This window comes from Equus quagga, chromosome 15 (assembly GCF_021613505.1).
Source record: "Equus quagga isolate Etosha38 chromosome 15, UCLA_HA_Equagga_1.0, whole genome shotgun sequence".
In the NCBI taxonomy this organism is placed as follows: Eukaryota; Metazoa; Chordata; class Mammalia; order Perissodactyla; family Equidae; genus Equus; species Equus quagga.
In genome coordinates this window covers 80,433,937-80,449,955 of record NC_060281.1, presented here as the reverse complement: position 1 = coordinate 80,449,955, position 16,019 = coordinate 80,433,937, and the positions used below count along the sequence as shown (strand labels likewise).

At 54.9% G+C, this 16,019-nt stretch overlaps 2 protein-coding genes across 2 annotated transcripts; one reads left to right on the top strand and one right to left on the bottom strand.

Moving 5' to 3' along the window:
* Positions 1-104: 104 nt before the first annotated feature.
* LOC124227144 (P2X purinoceptor 6-like) lies at positions 105-6,950 on the top strand. Its single transcript, XM_046641031.1, is given in 7 exon segments — positions 105-214; positions 2,739-2,904; positions 2,978-3,051; positions 3,132-3,230; positions 3,232-3,271; positions 3,362-3,804; positions 6,947-6,950. Coding segments are annotated over 7 exon segments (936 nt in total).
* A 76-nt stretch (positions 6,951-7,026) lies between these two features.
* LOC124227282 (cationic amino acid transporter 4-like) lies at positions 7,027-9,861 on the bottom strand. Its single transcript, XM_046641141.1, has 4 exons — positions 8,880-9,861; positions 7,820-8,412; positions 7,454-7,562; positions 7,027-7,352 (listed from the first exon to the last, which is right to left on the bottom strand). The coding sequence occupies exons 1-4, from the start codon at positions 9,859-9,861 to the stop codon at positions 7,180-7,182; spliced, it is 1,857 nt and encodes a 618-aa protein (XP_046497097.1). The 3' UTR covers positions 7,027-7,179.
* Positions 9,862-16,019: the final 6,158 nt, after the last annotated feature.

Here is a 16,019-nt window from a genome sequence, read left to right as displayed (position 1 = left end):
CTCACCCCAGGTGGGCCTTCCTCACCAAAAACGGCTACCGGGAGCAGCACCTGGACCCCCAGATTTCTGTCATCATAAAATCCAAAGGGGTTTCCTAGACCCAGATGAAGGAGCTGGGGAACTGGCTATGTGAGCTGGTTGACTTCATGGAGCCGCCACAGCTGGTGTCTTGGTGCTGCTGCCAGGTGCTGACACCTCTCATCGCTCCCCTGCAGTGAGTTTGTGCAGGGAGACACATGATGCCAGAGGGTGTATGGGCACTGTTACAGGGTCGGGCTCAGGAATGGCCTGACAGAGGAGTGGCCCTGGACAGGGCTCTCGGGGGTGTGTAAGAGGTCTGCAGGAGGACAAAGGAGTGAGTTGGGAAGCCAGGCCAGAGGTACTGAATTACAAAGGTGCATCTGGGAGAGCAGAGGGTCTGGGCACACAAGGCTTGCGCTTGAGGGAGGGCTGGAGGAGCCTGGGGGTCAGGGCCTGGGGCTCCTGAATGCTCCCCTCCCTGACCTGCGCCCTGTGGTCTGGCTCCTCCTCTGTGCCTCCAATGCTGCACTTCTGGCCCCTTCTCCCTCCACCAAGATCCTCTATAGCCCCAGGGTCCACCTCTGTTCTGCTGATGCCCAAATTGTAGCCTGGTGACCACCTGCCCACAGCATGGCTGCCTCCTGAAGCACTCCCACCACGTCCAAAGAGAAACCTCCTTCTCCCAGTGTGGCCTCTTTTCACCCAATGAGGCCATGACATCTCCCAGTGCCAGAGCTGGACCTGGCTCGACACCTCCTTGTCCCTCCCTCCTGCCCGTTCCGTCTCCTGATGGTTTTCCATGCTGGCCACGCTGTACCTGTGGTCTTCTTGTGGGTCCCCAGCTGTGCTCCACGCGGCAGCCAGGCTGGGCTTTCACAGGTGACACCATCAGAGCCTGCCAGCCCTTGCTTGCCACCTGGAGAAGGCTCCCTTTTCATGATGGTGGCCACCAAGTCCTTGCAGATCCTGACCGTTGCCACCCCCCTGTGACCTCTGCCCAGCCCTCCCCTCTGTTTCCTGGGTGTGCAGCATCCCAAAAGTAAAGAGCTGTCATGGGTAGCACACGGTGCCAGCCCCTCTTCCGCACAGCCACCCTCCCTCTGTCCCAGGCAGAGCTCGCCACCCGCTCCCCTGGCCCCCGGCCATGGTGCAATGAAATGACCTCTCCCCCTAGCCTTGGCAGGCACCCAGTGCAGTTTAGCTCTGGATCTTCAGTGCCTAGATACAGGAGGCTCTTGGAACATTCTGGTTGAGTGAATGAGAGTGACTGTGAGAAAAAACTTGCCCCAAAGAGGCAGACAGGGGCTCAGAAATGGCCAGAAACCCAGCCCGCCTCCTGTCTCTGCCTCAACTTGCCTCACTGGGGGCATTTTCCTGGGGCACAGGGTTGATGACTCAATGGGGCAGGAACCCTCACCTCACAAACCCAGTGCCAGCTTCTGTCCTCTCCCATCGAGGGAGCCGAACAGGGGCCAAACCTGACCCCTGCCTTCCAGGGGGAAAATATATACTTCTTGATGACCAATTTCCTAGTGACACCAGAACAAGTTCAGGGCAGATGCCCGGAGGCAAGGCTGCCTGGGAGCCTCCCAGTGGGTCCCTGGTTCCTCCACCAGCCCTGGGTCACCAGCCATGTGCCCCTTTCTCCTTCCCAGGTGATTGAGGGCTCAGCATGTGCTGCTGTAGCCCAGGCACTGAGCTGAAGCCTTCTCATGAATCATTTCATTTAGTCTCACAAACACACTGCCTGGCAGGAAGTACTGCAGGCCCCATTGAAGAGGAGAAGACTGGGGCTCAGCCACGCTGAGTCACTTCCCCGAGGCCTCCAGCCTGTGGGTAACGGGACTGCCCCCCTAAGCAGTCTGCTTCTGGAAACTTTCACTGTTGTTCTGTGAGGTTCCCCAGTTGTGGGTTTTGTCTGAACACTGGGGACCTGGGACGTAGCCCGGGAAGCCTACCTCCATGGTGACATCTTTCTTTAATTGAGTCCAACACTGAATCGCTTGCTGGGCTGGAAGGTAACTGTGTGGGTCACTGTACCCCCCCCGGGTCCTGGTCATTGGTCCCACCACAGTTGCTGGGGGTGCCACAGGTCCTGGATGGCGCTGTCCACAAACGAGGTGAGGCACGTACACAAAGGATGTGCTGCGTTTGGCAAACACACACGATGTCCCTCCTTTTCTAAAAGCTCAAAGACGTCTAGTTAATGTTTAGTTTGTAGACTGTCCTGAAATTGTGCTGGGACCACGGTTCTGTGTTTTCTGGAATCTGTGATTCCTCTTTGTTCATGCCCTGGCTTCTCTCCCTTCCGTTAAAACTGCTGGGGCTGTGAAGTAGTTCATCAGATCTGACAAGCAGGCTTCCTGAGTTCCTAAATAGCAGAGTTCCTGCCAGCTCCTCTCAGGAGTCCTGATCTTCTGGTCCCTCCAAGCACATGCACTGTGTCCTGGTGGTGTCACAGCCTCCAGCAAACAGCTGTTGAGCCTCCCCCCAGACCAGGCTTGCAAAACTCCGCCCTCCCCACCTCAGGGAGCTCCTGAACAGACAGCCCAGCCAGGTGGGGGTCCTGCGATGGGGACAGAAGCTGCAGCTGGGAGACCCAGGGAGGCACGTCAGCCAACTCGGGGCCTCAGGGTTCAGGGGGCCATGCTGGGACCCCGGGTGGCTCCAGCATGCAGGCCTAGTGATACCTCTGTGTCTCTTCTTTCTGCCAACAGCGCCCTGCAACTCGCTTCCCAGGCCCTATGGAGATTGGAGAGCCTGGAGTTTGTCCTGTGTTTTCAAGGCATAAAAACAGGCCAGCATTTGGTGTTCAATGGGACCCACAGGACCTGTGAGATCCAAGGCTGGTACCCCGTGGAGAGTGACGCTGTGCCAGTGTATGTGTCCCCGACACCAAGGGCAGGGTCCCAGGACCAGCAGAACCTGTCCCTTACCTCCCCCCACCTGCAAGAAGCCTCTGCTGGTGAGGCTGACACCTTCACGCTGTTTTCAAAAACCTGTCACCTTCAGCAAGTTCAACTTCTCCAAGTAAGCATGGCTGGTCCTGGCTGACCTCAGATCCTCCTTGTTCCCTTGCCGGGCCTGACCCCTGACCTCACCTATCTCAGGTCCAATGCCTTGGAGACCTGGGACACCACCTACTTCAAGTGCTGCTGCTATGACCCACGCTTCAGCCCCTACAGCCCTGTGCTCCCCATCAGGGACTTATGGCCACAGCTGGAGGGATCTTGAGGACCTGGCATTGCTGGTGGGCTTCTGGGGGGCAGGGTTCTGAGAGGGCTCAGGGAGAGAGTGCTGGGGCCCATGTGCTGGTGGAACAGTGACCCGCTGTGTGCAGGGCAGTGCTGTGGGCATCCCCAGCCCCGGGGATTGTGACCTGGACACCAGGGGCTCTGACTGCCGGTCCCCCAACTCCTTCCAGCTGCAGAAGAGGAGCTACAACTTCAGGTGCGGCCCCACTGCCCACCTGCTGATCCTCAGCCAAGTCCTCCCCGACCTGTCCTCCCGTGGCGTCCAGAACAGACCACACCCTGGCCCGTCCCTCTGGATGCTCTGCTGTGTGTGTGACGGGGGCCCCAGGGCAGGAGGGGTGCTCTCAGCTCCAGGTCCCCCAGCTCAGGCTCCATCCAGCCTCCCTGCTGAGCCCTTTGGCCTCCACCCCACCTGTCCCCACACCCCTGCTGTAGCTGGGACCCCTACCCCAGCCTCTCCTGCACTCCACCCTCCTCCAGCATCTCCCTCCACGCCACAGGGGGCTTTCCTTTTTACTTTTCCCTTAAGGTTTTATCTAAAAAACTACAAAATCTATAGAAAACTTCAAAGGTTAATATCATGAAAACCCATATAGCCTTCATCTGGGTTCACCAGGGCTGTTTTTTGTTTTTCCCGCAATATTTTGCCCCATTTGCTTTCTCTCTCCCTCTCTGGAGTGACCTGGATATATTTAGATAGATTTCACAGAAAATCATTGGAAAGTAAGTGGCAGATATTTGGACACTGACTGCTCTCAACGCTGTCCTGAGAGTGAGGACTGTCCCCTGGTGACCACTGTCCTCTTGTGACACTCAAGAAGTCTAACATTGGCAGATCAATCGAACATTTAAATTTCCCCAGCTGTGCCAATAATAATCCTAGATCTTTCTATTTTCAGACCCAGGATGCAGTCCAGGATCTTGCGTTGCAGGTAATGTCATGTCTGAGTCTCCTAAGCAGATGTCTCCCATCCTTCTGCCACCACATGTCACCTCGTCACTCTAGCACATATGTGCACACAACCACCAGACCTGGAGGTGATGGCCCCTGACAGCTTGCTGAGCTCGGCCTGGGCTGGCTTCACTGGCCTCCCCAGCCCTTCACAACCATGTGGGGCTGGACCTGCCCACGCCCTGCCCCCTCCCCTCTGTGCTCTCCCCGCCCCACGTCTCTGCCTTGAACTCCTTCCTGACACCTGGAAAACCAGCCTGACAGTCTCCTGGCAGGAAGCCCCTGGTTCCCGGGGGGAGTGAGTCCCCTCTCTGGACCCCACAGCCAAGGCCTGCACCCACCTCCCTCCACCCCCACTGCTGGTGTCTGTTTAGGGACCCTTCTGTCCCCATCCCCTCAGCAGGCAGGGAGCTTCTGAGAGGCAGGTCCCAGCTTGTTTGTCCCCTGTGTCCTCTGCAATGACACAGGGCTGAGACCCAGGACTAGGCTGGGGGTGGATGGAGTCAGTGGATGAGTAAGATGAGGCCTGTGAGGGCCGGGCCAGCCCAGGAGTGGGCAGAGCAGGCCAGTAGACTCTCCTGCCCCCAGGACAGCCACTCACTCGGGGAGGCCTCAGGTGCAGAGGCCTGGAGCCTGCCCAAGCTCTATGAGGTCTGTTTCACCATCCTCCTCACAGGGGAGGGAGGGGCCAGGTCAGGGTGGGTGTGGGCGGGCAGGGGTGAGGGGTGGTCAGGGGTGACAGCCACAGCCAAGCAGCTCAGCCCAGACCTCTCAGGCAGGGAAGTTTGGTTCTGTGCAGCCAGAGTCCAAGGCAGGGGAGAAAGCAGCCTGACAAGGAGCCGTCTCAGCTACTCTGGTGCTGGGTTCCTAGGGCAGGTCCCCTCCCAGCTCTGGGCCTCATCCATGGAATGAGTACAGTGGGCAGATGATCCGACCCCCTGGGACCCCAGGCAAGGGCACAGGCACCTCTTGGGCCCATAACCACTCAGCATGTGAGCACCAACTTCTTCCTGGTGGAGCCTTTGCGTTGTTGGGGGCTGGTGGTGCGGAGGAAGGTAGACGGGCTGAGTTGGTGGGCATTGGGATCCTTTAGGACCTTCTGTCTGTCTCCTTGGTGACCCCAATGCAACACCATGCTCGCTAGGCTGCAGGGAGCCATAGGGTGGGGAGGCTGTATATGTGGACACATATGTCACTGCTACCCAAGGTCACACCTGAAAACGTGTCTAGCCAGCTGCCCACTGTAACCTGAGGCAACTGCACGAGAACCATGCTCTGACCAAGACCCCAGGTGCAGCCCAGGGGCTGGAGAGAATGTCCGTAACAGACCACAGGGAAGCCCCCAGCAGGCGGGCCTGGTTCTGGCTCTGGCATCCTCCCGGGGGCCTGAGTCCTGTCTGCTGGAGAATTCCCCCATGTTCTGGGCCCACAGGCAGGCGGGGAGGGACGGGGGCTGCAGCAGTCCAGCCCTCTCTTGGTCCCAGGGAAGGGCAGAGGTTTGGGGGTACCCACCCCAGGGAGACAAGGGACTGCCTTCTCATGGGTCCCTGGTGACCAGATCATGCTGGCAGCTTGCTGGTGGAGTGACATGGGCCAGGTTGGGGAGGGCCAGGGCTGAAGCTCAGGCTGAGCAGCATCTAGAACATCTGGCACCTGGAGCCCCAGCCAAGCCTTGGGGTCCCTGCTGCCTCTCAATCCCCAGAGCAGTGTCCATGGGAAGCAGGGTCAGAAGGGCTGGGGTGAGAGTTCATGGCCCTTAGCCCTGGTAATTGGAGTGGGGTCACATGTCCCTGGCTGTCCTTGGGGCCCAGAGAAGGCTGATGTCAAGGCCGCAGAGAGTCAAGGAGTAAAGCTGCCAGAGCCAGCAGCTTCCTGTGTGGTCCTCACAGGCGGGAACAGGGAGTTGGAGGCATCTATGGTAGATGTAACATGGCCTTCAAGAGCCCAGTGGGGGTTCAGGGTTGGCCTTGCAACCCCATAGACATTGCCCTGCAGCCACCAGGTGGGGTCCAGGCACTCGTGCACCCACCTGCATGCATGTGTCCCATCCTGAGCCTTCGTCCCAAAGCCCTGAGGGGGCGGCAGGGAGAGATGCTGCTGGAGCTGCAGGCCCTGAGCTTGGAAACAGCTGTTGCCTCAGTCTGCACATGGCTGTGCGCCCCCAGGGGAGCCGTGTGGGCCTGTGCCTGAGAGATGCGTGTACCCAGGCAGATGGGCCTCCACATCCTGGGTCCTCAGGCACATGCCCTGCTCTGGGAGCCCTGGGAAACTGAGGGAACCCAGGAACACCACTGTCCTTTCCAAGTGGCATCCTTGGGGTCCAGGCTCTGCTCGCTGCAGCCGGCCCCAAGGGGGCATGTGGGGAACCTGCGAGGGAGCCTTGGCCCACCCTGTCAGGGAGCCCTCTGTGCCTGGTGTGTGTAGCCCCCCCCCCGTGCTGGGCAGAGGGCACTGGCCTGAGGGCAGGACCCTGGGATCCTGGCCTGAACATGTCCCTGACTCAGGGCTGTCCCAGGGCTGGTGCCTCGCCCTTACAGAACCTCACCAACTTTACTGTGGGTTGTGGACAATCTTCTGGTTCCCAGGAGCAGGCGAGGACTCAGTGCCACAAAGAACATCACAGTGGACACGATGGCAGGCCACGTGGGTGACTGAGCAGTTATTGTGGATCCCTGGGGCTGCAGGCCTCTTCCCTGCCCACCCTGCTCCACCTCCCCAGGTAGCTGGAGTTGGTCATAAACTGGAAGGTGCTAGGCAGAGTCCACCCCAGCAGCACTGGGCACGGCCCACTCCCAAAGACTCAAAGTTTGGCACCTGGGGTAAGGTCTGAGATCCTAAGGACCCCTTGGCATGGGCAGGCCTGCAAATCTGAGCTGCCTTGGATAAAAGGAGCTGCCAGCCCCTCTGTCCACATGAGGAAGTGCAGGAGGGCAGACAGGCCCCCAGCGGTCCTCATGCACTGGCGTGCTGCTCCGTGTGGCCGGGGTCCTGGGCCAGCGCCTGGCTGAGGGGCTGTAAGGCCTGCGCCGTCTCCTCCAGACCACCACGTATGGCAGTCAAGCCCAGCATCTCCCGCTGGTTCTCCTTACTGTGCCAGATGCCGTAGCCAAAATACACCATGAGTCCTGTAAGGGTGGCACAAGCCTGAGGGGCAGATCCCAGCCCAGCTTTCCTGCTTGCCCTCCTCCTGCAGCCAACCCAGGGTCCCAGCCTGACCCCCACTCACCGATCAGTAGCCAGACGGACAAGCGCAGCCAGGTCAGGTAGTTCATCTGCAGCATGAGGAAGATGTTGAGGAGGATGCTCAGGGCTGGAGTCAGGGGCACCATGGGAACCTGAGGGGCAAGGGCAGGGCTGCTGGGCTGCAGGGAAGGGCTGCTGGGCCAGGGCCTGATTTCTCAGGAATCCACGGAGCCTTATTATGCCTCTGCAGGTTCCAGAGACAAATGCCCGCTCACCATGCAGAAAGAGGGGGATGGGGTACTGGCTTCCCCTGCCCTGTGAGCCCTGGTGCATCCTGCCACAGCAGAGGAGGAAGGGGCGAAGGGAGCTGGCTGGGCTGAGAGTGAGGGGTGCTGGCTGGAGGAAGTACCTGAAAGGCGTCCTCCCGGTGCTGTTGCTGGTGGGCCCCCAGGACGAGGAGACTGAGCAGAAACACGACGGAACTGAGCAGGAGCAGCAGGGTGTGGCCCCAGGGAGGGAGGTGCAGAGCCGAGGTCCCAAAGACCAGCACGCAGTCCAGAGTGATGGCCGAGGACACCAGGACACCAAGTGCCCAAGCCACAGCGGCTCCAGGTCTGCACCCACCCAGGAAGCCAAGGTAGGGCCTCAGGGCTGGTCGCAGCTGCCCGGGCTCAGGGGCTGAGGCCTGTTCAGTGCCCACAGGGCTGGCTGGGCCCAGGGAACTGGCTGGAGGGGACTTGTCGAAGCGTAGCACGATAGTGCTGGTGCCCACGAAGGTAAAGGTCAGCAGTACAGTGATGGACCAGAACTGGACCAGTGTCTGGAGGTCCAGTAGCAGTGCCAGGAAAGCCATGAGGACCCCGAGCACCAGGATGCCCACTATGGGGACCTTCGTCCGGGGGTGCACATGGGCAAACACCTGGAAGAAGAGCCCGTCGGAGGCCATGGAGTATACGATGCGTGGCAGGGTAAAGATGTCACTGAGCAGGACGGTGTTCATGGCTGTGGCAGAGGGTGAGAGACTGGTCAGCAAGGTGGACAATCCCACCAGGGGCCTCTGCTTGGATTCAGGGCATGGGTGGCCCATTAGGAACAGGGGCATGAGTCTATCTGGGCTCTCAGAGTGAGCCTGAGTGTATGTGGGATGCTGAACTGTTCCCCCTTACCACCCAGAAATGGGACAGCCCAGTTTAGGTGACAGACCCACTGGAGACTCTGATGAGGGCTGAGTCCTTCCACCAGGAAAGGACCTGGCGGCACATGCCAGAACTGACATTCTGTGTACAATTGGGAGGGGCGGTGAGTAGGTCCTTCCAAACAAGCCTGGGTGGAGAGTCTAATCATTAGCACCGTCTTGGCCCCAGGATGCAACTGGGAACACAGGCCAGATGGAGCTATGTTCCCTGGGTGGCCTAGGGCAGGGCCCCACCACCCTGTCCCCTCCCTCCTTGCCCAGAAGGGCCCCTTACCACAGATAGCACCAGCCGCCACGATGAAGGCCGCCCAGCTGTAGCCCCGCTGGTAGAAGGCATCAGCAAGTGCTGAGTCAGGGTCCAGGCTGTGCCAGGGCACAATGAGGGTGAGCACAGTGGAGACGAGGATGTAGGCAACAGCCACCAGGCCCAGAGTGATGATGATGGCCATAGGCACGGCTTGCTTCGGGTTCTGGGCCTCTTCGCTGGAGGCAGCAATGACGCCAAAGCCCAGGAAGGCGTAGAAGCAGGTGGCGGCACCGGCCATGATGCCAGAGAAGCCGAAGGGTGCAAAGCCGCCCTCGTCAGCACTCCAGTTGTGCGGGCGGGCCAGGACAAACCCCAGGATGATGATGAAGAGGATGACGAGCAGGTTCACAGCAAGCAGTATGTGGTTGAGCCAGGAAGAGACACGGGCTCCACAGGAGACAAATGTGGAGGCCAAAAGTATGACTCCGGCAGCCAAGAAGTCGGGGTACTGGGCCAGGAAAGGCACCTGCCAGATGCCCACATGTGCCATGGTGAAGTTACGGATGCGGTGGCTGAAGATGGCGTCCAGGTAGCTGCTCGAGGCGCGGGCCACAGAGGCACCACCAATGAGGTACCCAAGGAGCTCATTCCAGCCAATGAGGAAGGCCCACAGCTCGCCCAAGGACACGTAGGTGAACAGGTAGGCAGAGCCTGTGCGGGGCACACGGGCCCCAAACTCCACGTAGCATAGGGCTGCCAGCAGGGAGGCCATGGCAGCGATGCTGAAGGACACGAGCACAGCAGGCCCAGTCATCTCCTTGGCCATGGTGCCTGTGAGTACATAGAGGCCTGAGCCCACTGTAGCACCGACACCCAACAGGGTCAGGTCCAGCGTGGCCAGGCAGCGCTGAAGTGATGTCTCCGTGGTGGACTCCTCCAGTTGCTTCACCCGGTTCAGCTTCTGACAGAAGCACACAAGGCTGGTGCTGCTGGGCAGTCCCCAGGCCATGGTGAGCAACTGAGGAGAGCACCAAGCCAGCTGCTGGCACCTATGAGGGTGAGAGGGAAGTGAGAGACTGCCCACATGGATCCTGACCAGCCTTCAGTTCTTGCTCGGACCCTGCCCTGGAGACAGAAGCCTGGAACCACTGGCTGCCCGGAGGGCTGGATGAGGCAGGAGGTCACAGGGAAGCATGGAGATCTCTTTGGCCTGCCTCCTGGGCAAGGAAGGGAGCCTGGTGGAGGGGGACCTGGGCATGCTTGGGAGGAGACCTGAGGGTGGGGAGGGGGCCGCCCCAGGGAGTCTGACTAGGAACCGCTCCAGTGGTCTGGGATCCCAGGGCAGGGTGGAAGCCCGAGGCTTCCTGGGAGCTGGGCCAGGGCTCCAGGACATGGAACAGGAGTAACTCTGGCCCAGTTGCCACCTGGCCTCAGACAGCAGCACTCATGCCCACACTTCCAGCCCTGCCAGGCTATGTATCAGTGCCTGGTGGGAGTCGAGGACACCCTGGGCCCTGTGCCTGAGGCCAAGGCCCTGCGACCTGTCTCCATACTGTGGCCAGAGACACCTCCGCCATACCCCTGTCCCCAGGTACCCTGTCCCCAGGTACCAAAGCCATCACCTCCTCTCTGGCCTGAGTCTGTCCTGCAGGACTTCCTGCAGCTCACCTGCTGTCACCCTCACTGCCACCACAGCTGCCGCTGCCACCATCACTGGTCCCTACTCCTTGGTGCCAGATCTGGCACCAGACCCTATATCCTGGTCTTACAGGCATTTAGCCGACACTACCCATACCTCACATGGTCAAGACCAGAGATCCCCAGGTTCTAGGGAAACCCTATTACAGTGTCTGGTTCACAGTTGAGGAAGCCCAGGCCACCAGGTAACTGACTAGCCCAGGTCACCGGGGTGGCCTTGGGAGGCTGGTCCAGGTCTGGGGCGGGGGGTCTGGACCCCACCCACTTTACACTGCTCCTTGATCCTTCATCCCAACACATGTACTCCACCAGCTGAGCACCATCCAGGCCCCTCAACACTGGGAGCTATGGGGCTGTGAGCATCAGGCAAGATTCTGGTAAGATGAGGGTATGAATCTGGCTGAGAGGCCCTGGGCAGTGCCTGACCTCTGGGCACAATGGGATGACAGTAAGGCATCCTCACCTGTTGATGAGGAAGTGCTCGGCTTTGGGGAGTGAATTGGCAGGACTCATGCTGGCTGTTCTGAGCTCGCAGCTACAGGCAATGTCCTGAAAGGAGGCAGGCATACTCCTGGGGACCACCTCCAGCCCTCCAACTTGGGATACCCCTAGGGTCCATCAGACACCAATGACAGCCCTTTCTAGACAGGAGCACATGTCAAGCCTGGAGCACCCTTGGGGACCCTAACGGCAGCTCCCCACTTGTGGATATCCGTAAGAAGTACCATGGACTGAGCATCTACTCCATGCCAGTCTCCACATCATGGGTCTCATCACGTGACCATCATCACAACCCTACCCCCTCAGGCTGATTTATTCCTGGGGCTGAGGGGTCTTTGTCTTTCTACTCTTTCCACTTCTTTGAAAGTGGAAAGGTTGGTGTGACAGCGTGTTAACTTGTTTACAGCAAAATGATGACAATCCTTCCAAGCAAAGCAAAACCAAAACAGATATCCTCATCCCCCAGAACTTTCTCCGTGTTGTCAGGTTTACATGTGGTTTGTGGAATAGGACGTTAGGGGCACCTGCAGGCTGTCAGGCTCAGTGGGCTGGTGACAGGATGGTGGACTCCCAGACAAGATGGTGCCACTTAGAACGCTCTGCCTTAGCCCGCCCCCTTGCCCCCTTCTGATGTTTGGCTGATATCGTCTCGAGGAACTTCTCAGATGGGCTCCCACTTCCTGCGGGGATTACAGCTCCTGTAGCTCACTCTTTTGTGGCCCAAACGTAACTGAGCAGATTGTCTTTGCTCTAAAATGCCCTCACAAAAATCCAGAAGAATCCATTTCCAAGCAAGATGGTTCCGCAATTTTGTAACAGGAGCTCCCCCAAGGCCTTGCTGATGACAATCTGAGAGCTGGTGTGCAGGTGTTCGGAGCCCTGACTTTATCTACCCAGAGAGGGCCTCTCATCACACCCCTTCACAGGCACCAACATCCAATGGATATTTGTGGCCAAGCATGGTTGATGCAGTAAACTGTAAACTACAAGGGATATGGCTGGGCCAAACGCTGCACCCCACTGAGCAAGGCAGTTGCACAGAGCAACACCATGAAGATGCAGTGAAGAGAAAGCACTAAAAAATACATGAAAAAGAAGAGAGAACACTTCCCACCTCATCCTACAAAGCCAGGATCACCCTGACACCAAACCCAACAAAGACATCACAGGAAAAGAAATCTACGGACCAACATGTTTTATGAATATAGAGGCAGAATTGCTCAGCTGAATACCAGCAAATCTAGCCCAGCAACATATAAAAAGGACGAAGCAGGATTTATCCCAGGAATGCAAGGTTAATTTAGCATCTGAAAATCAATCAAGGTAGTATATGCCATACTAATAGAAGAAGGATGAAACCACCTGATCATCTCAACAGACATAGAGAAAAACAGTCAGCAAAGCTGGAGTAGAAGGGACCGCCCTCAAACTGATGAAGACCATCTACAAAAACCCTCGGCTGCTGTGCTCAGTGGTGAGAGGCTGAAAGCTTTCCCTCTGATCAGGAACAACCTCCGGATGTCCTCTCACCACTTGTCCTCAACCTTTCACTGGAGGCTCTGGCCATGGCAATTAGGTGAGAGCATGAAATCAAAGGAATCCAGATTGGAAAGGAAGAAGTACGACTACCTCTAGCACAGATGACACGATCTTATGGAGGAAAGTACTAAGGAATCCAGACAGAAAATGTTAGAACTAATGAGCAAGCTCAGTGAAGGTGCAGGATACAAGATCAATATACAAAAATCAATTCTATTTCTATAGACTAGCAATGAACTATCCAGAAATGAAATTAAGAAAATGATTCTGTTTCCATAGCATCAAAAAGAATAAATTTAGGGGCTGGCCCTGTGGCTGAGTGGTTAAGTTCGCGCGCTCCGCTGCAGGCGGCCCAGTGTTTTGTTGGTTCGAATCCTGGGCGCGGACATGGCACTGCTCATCAAACCACGCTGAGGCAGCGTCCCACATGCCACAACTAGAAGGACCCACAATGAAGAATATACAACTATGTACTGGTGGGCTTTGGGGATAAAAAGGAAAAAAATAAAATCTTTAAAAAAAAAGAATAAATTTATGTATAAACATGCCTTAGAATAAATTTAACAAAAGAAATGCAAGACTTGTGCACTGAAAACTACTAAACATCATTGAAAAAAATTACAGAAGACCTAACTGAGTAGAAGGACATCCCACATTCCTGAACTGGAGAACTTAATGTTGTCAAGATGGCAATCCTCCCCAATCGGACTGCAGATTCAGTGCAATCCCTGTCACAATCCCAAGTGCTATTTTGCAGAAATTATCAAGCTCATCCTAAAATTCATGTGGAGACGCAAGGGACCCAGGACAGCCCAAACAATTTTGACAAAGAACAAAGTTGAAGGATGACTTACACTCTCTGATTTCTAACAGACTACAAAGCTACAGGATCAAGACAGTGTGTTACTGACAAAAGGATAGACACATAGATCAATGGAATAGAATTGAGAGTCAAAAAATAAGGGCAGATAACTTTTTAAAATTTGTAGCCAATTTACATTTATGGTCAATTGATATTTTAAAAATAGACTTCATTTTTTAGGACAGTTTTAGGTTCACACCAAAATTGAGCAGAATGTTGAGTTCCCATATATCCCCAGCCCCTGCACATGCACAGCCTCCCGCACTCTCAACACACCGCAGCAGATTGGTACATGTGTTGTAATTGATGAACCTACACTGAGCCCTCATAGTCACCTAAAGTCCATAGTGCAAATTAGAGCTCACTCTTGGTGTTGTACATTCCATGGGTTTTGACAAATGTATAGTGTGTATACACTGTTAGGGTGTGCCCTAAAAATGCTTTGTGCTTGACCTATTCATCCCTCCCTCCCCACTAACCCCTGGCAACCACTGATCTTCTCACTGTCTCCACAGTTCTGCCTTTCCAGAATGGCGTGTATTGGTAATCAAATCACACAGTCTATAGCCTTTTGAGATTGGCCTGTTTCACTTAGTCGTATGCATTTAGGTTGTCTTATGTCTTCTCATGGCCTGATAGCTCCTTTGTTTTTAGAGCAGAGTAATGTTTCTTGTCTGCACACTAGAGTTCATTTATCTATTCACCTACTGAAGGACATCTTGGTTGCTTCCATGTTTTGGCAATTATGAATGAAGCTGCTGTAAACATCCATGTGCAGGTTTTTTTGTAAACATGTTTTCAACTCATTTGGGTAGATATGAAAGAGTGTGGTTCCTGAATCATGTGGTAAAAGTATGTTTAGTTTTGTAAGAAGCTGCCAAACTGTCTCCCAAATGGCTGTGCCATGTTGCGTTCCCACCAGCAATGAAGGAGCGTTCCTGCTGCTCTGCATCCTCAGCATGTGGTGTTGTTGAATTGGATTTTTGCCCCTCTAACAGGTGTGGAGTCGTATCTCATTGTTGTTTTAGTTTGCAGTGCCCTAATGACATAAGATGTGGAGCATCTTCACTTTGGCTTGTTTGCCAGCTGTGTATCTTCTTTGGTGAGGTGTTTGCTCAGACCTTCTGCCCATTTTTACTTGGGTTGTTGGTTTGCTTATTGTTGATTTTTAAGAGTTCTATGTATGTTTTGGATAACAATTCTTTATAAGTTATGACTTTTACAAATATATTCTCCTGGTGTATGCATTGTTTTCTCATTCTCTTGGTGAGTAATTGATTTTTTCTTGTTTTTGGTGGGGAAAGATTTGCTCTGAGCTAACAACTGTTGCCCACCTTCCTCCTTTTGTTTTTCTCAGCAAAGCCCCAGAGCATGGTTGTATATCCTAGCTGTAAGTCCTTCTAGTACTTCTGTGTGAGCTGCCACCACAGCATGGCAGCTGACAGACAGGTGGTGGTGTTCTGTGATGGGGAACAAACGCAGCTTGCCAAAGCAGTGAGCACCGAACTTTAACGATGGCCAGTTGATTCTTGACAAGAGTGCCAAAACAACTCACTGGGGGAAACAATAATCTTTTCAACACACTGTGCTGTGATAACTGGATATTTACTTTTGAAAGTAAATTACTCCTTGATCCATGGTCAAAATCACTGTCCAGATCCTGCAGAATCCGTGTTGTGTTAGCAGGCATGAAAACAGTGTCTGATGGACATTGCACATCTCCATCAGAGGTTTTGGCTGACGATGCACATTGTCAATGAGCCGTACCATTTTGAAAGGAATCTTTTTTCTGAGCAGTAGGTCCCAACTGTGGGTCTAAAATATTCAGCAAACCATGATGTAAACAGGCATGCTGTCATCCAGGCTTTTTCCATTTATAGAGCACATGCAGAGTAGATTTAGCATGATTCTTAAGGACTCTAGGATTTTCAGAATGGTAAATGTGCATTGGCTTTAACTTCAAGTCACCAGCTGCATTAGTCCTAACAAGAGAGTCAGCCTGTCCTTGGAAGCTTTGAAGCCAGGCATTGACTTCTCTCTAGCTGTGGAAGTCCTAGATGGCATCTTCTTCTGATATAAGGCTGTTCCATAGACATTGAAAATCTGTTGTTTAGAGCAGCCACCTTCACTAGCGATCTCAGCTAGATCTTCTGGAGAACTTGCTGCAGCTTCTCCATCAGCACTTGCTGCTTCACCTTGTGCTTTTATGTCATGGAGATGGCTTCTCTCCTTAAACCTCATGAACCAACCTCTGCTAGCTTCACCCTTTTCTTCTGCAGCCCCTTCATCTCTCGCAGTCTTCTCAGAATTGAAGAGGGTTAGGACCTTGCTCTGGATTAGGCTTTAGCTTCAGAGAATGTTGTGGCTGGTTTCACTTTCTACCCAGACCACTAAAACTTTCTCCATATCAGCAATAAGGCTGCTTCACTTTCTTATCATTGGTGTGTTCACTGGAGTAGCACTTTTAATTTCCTTCAAGAACTTTTCCTTTGAATTCAAAGCTTAGCTAACTGTTTGGTACAAGAGGCCTAGCCTTTATCCTATCTTGGCTTTCGACCTGCCTTCCT

Bases quoted from the DNA above. Each gene is read 5' to 3' on its own strand.
- LOC124227282 (XM_046641141.1), bottom strand. From the start codon at position 9,861: ATGGCCTGGGGACTGCCCAGCAGCACCAGCCTTGTGTGCTTCTGTCAG. The intron at 8,413-8,879 runs GTAAGGGGCCCT...CCTCTGCCACAG, and splicing joins GGCGGCTGGTGCTATCTGTG to CCATGAACACCGTCCTGCTC. The intron at 7,563-7,819 runs GTACTTCCTCCA...CTTGCCCCTCAG, and splicing joins ACCGGGAGGACGCCTTTCAG to GTTCCCATGGTGCCCCTGAC.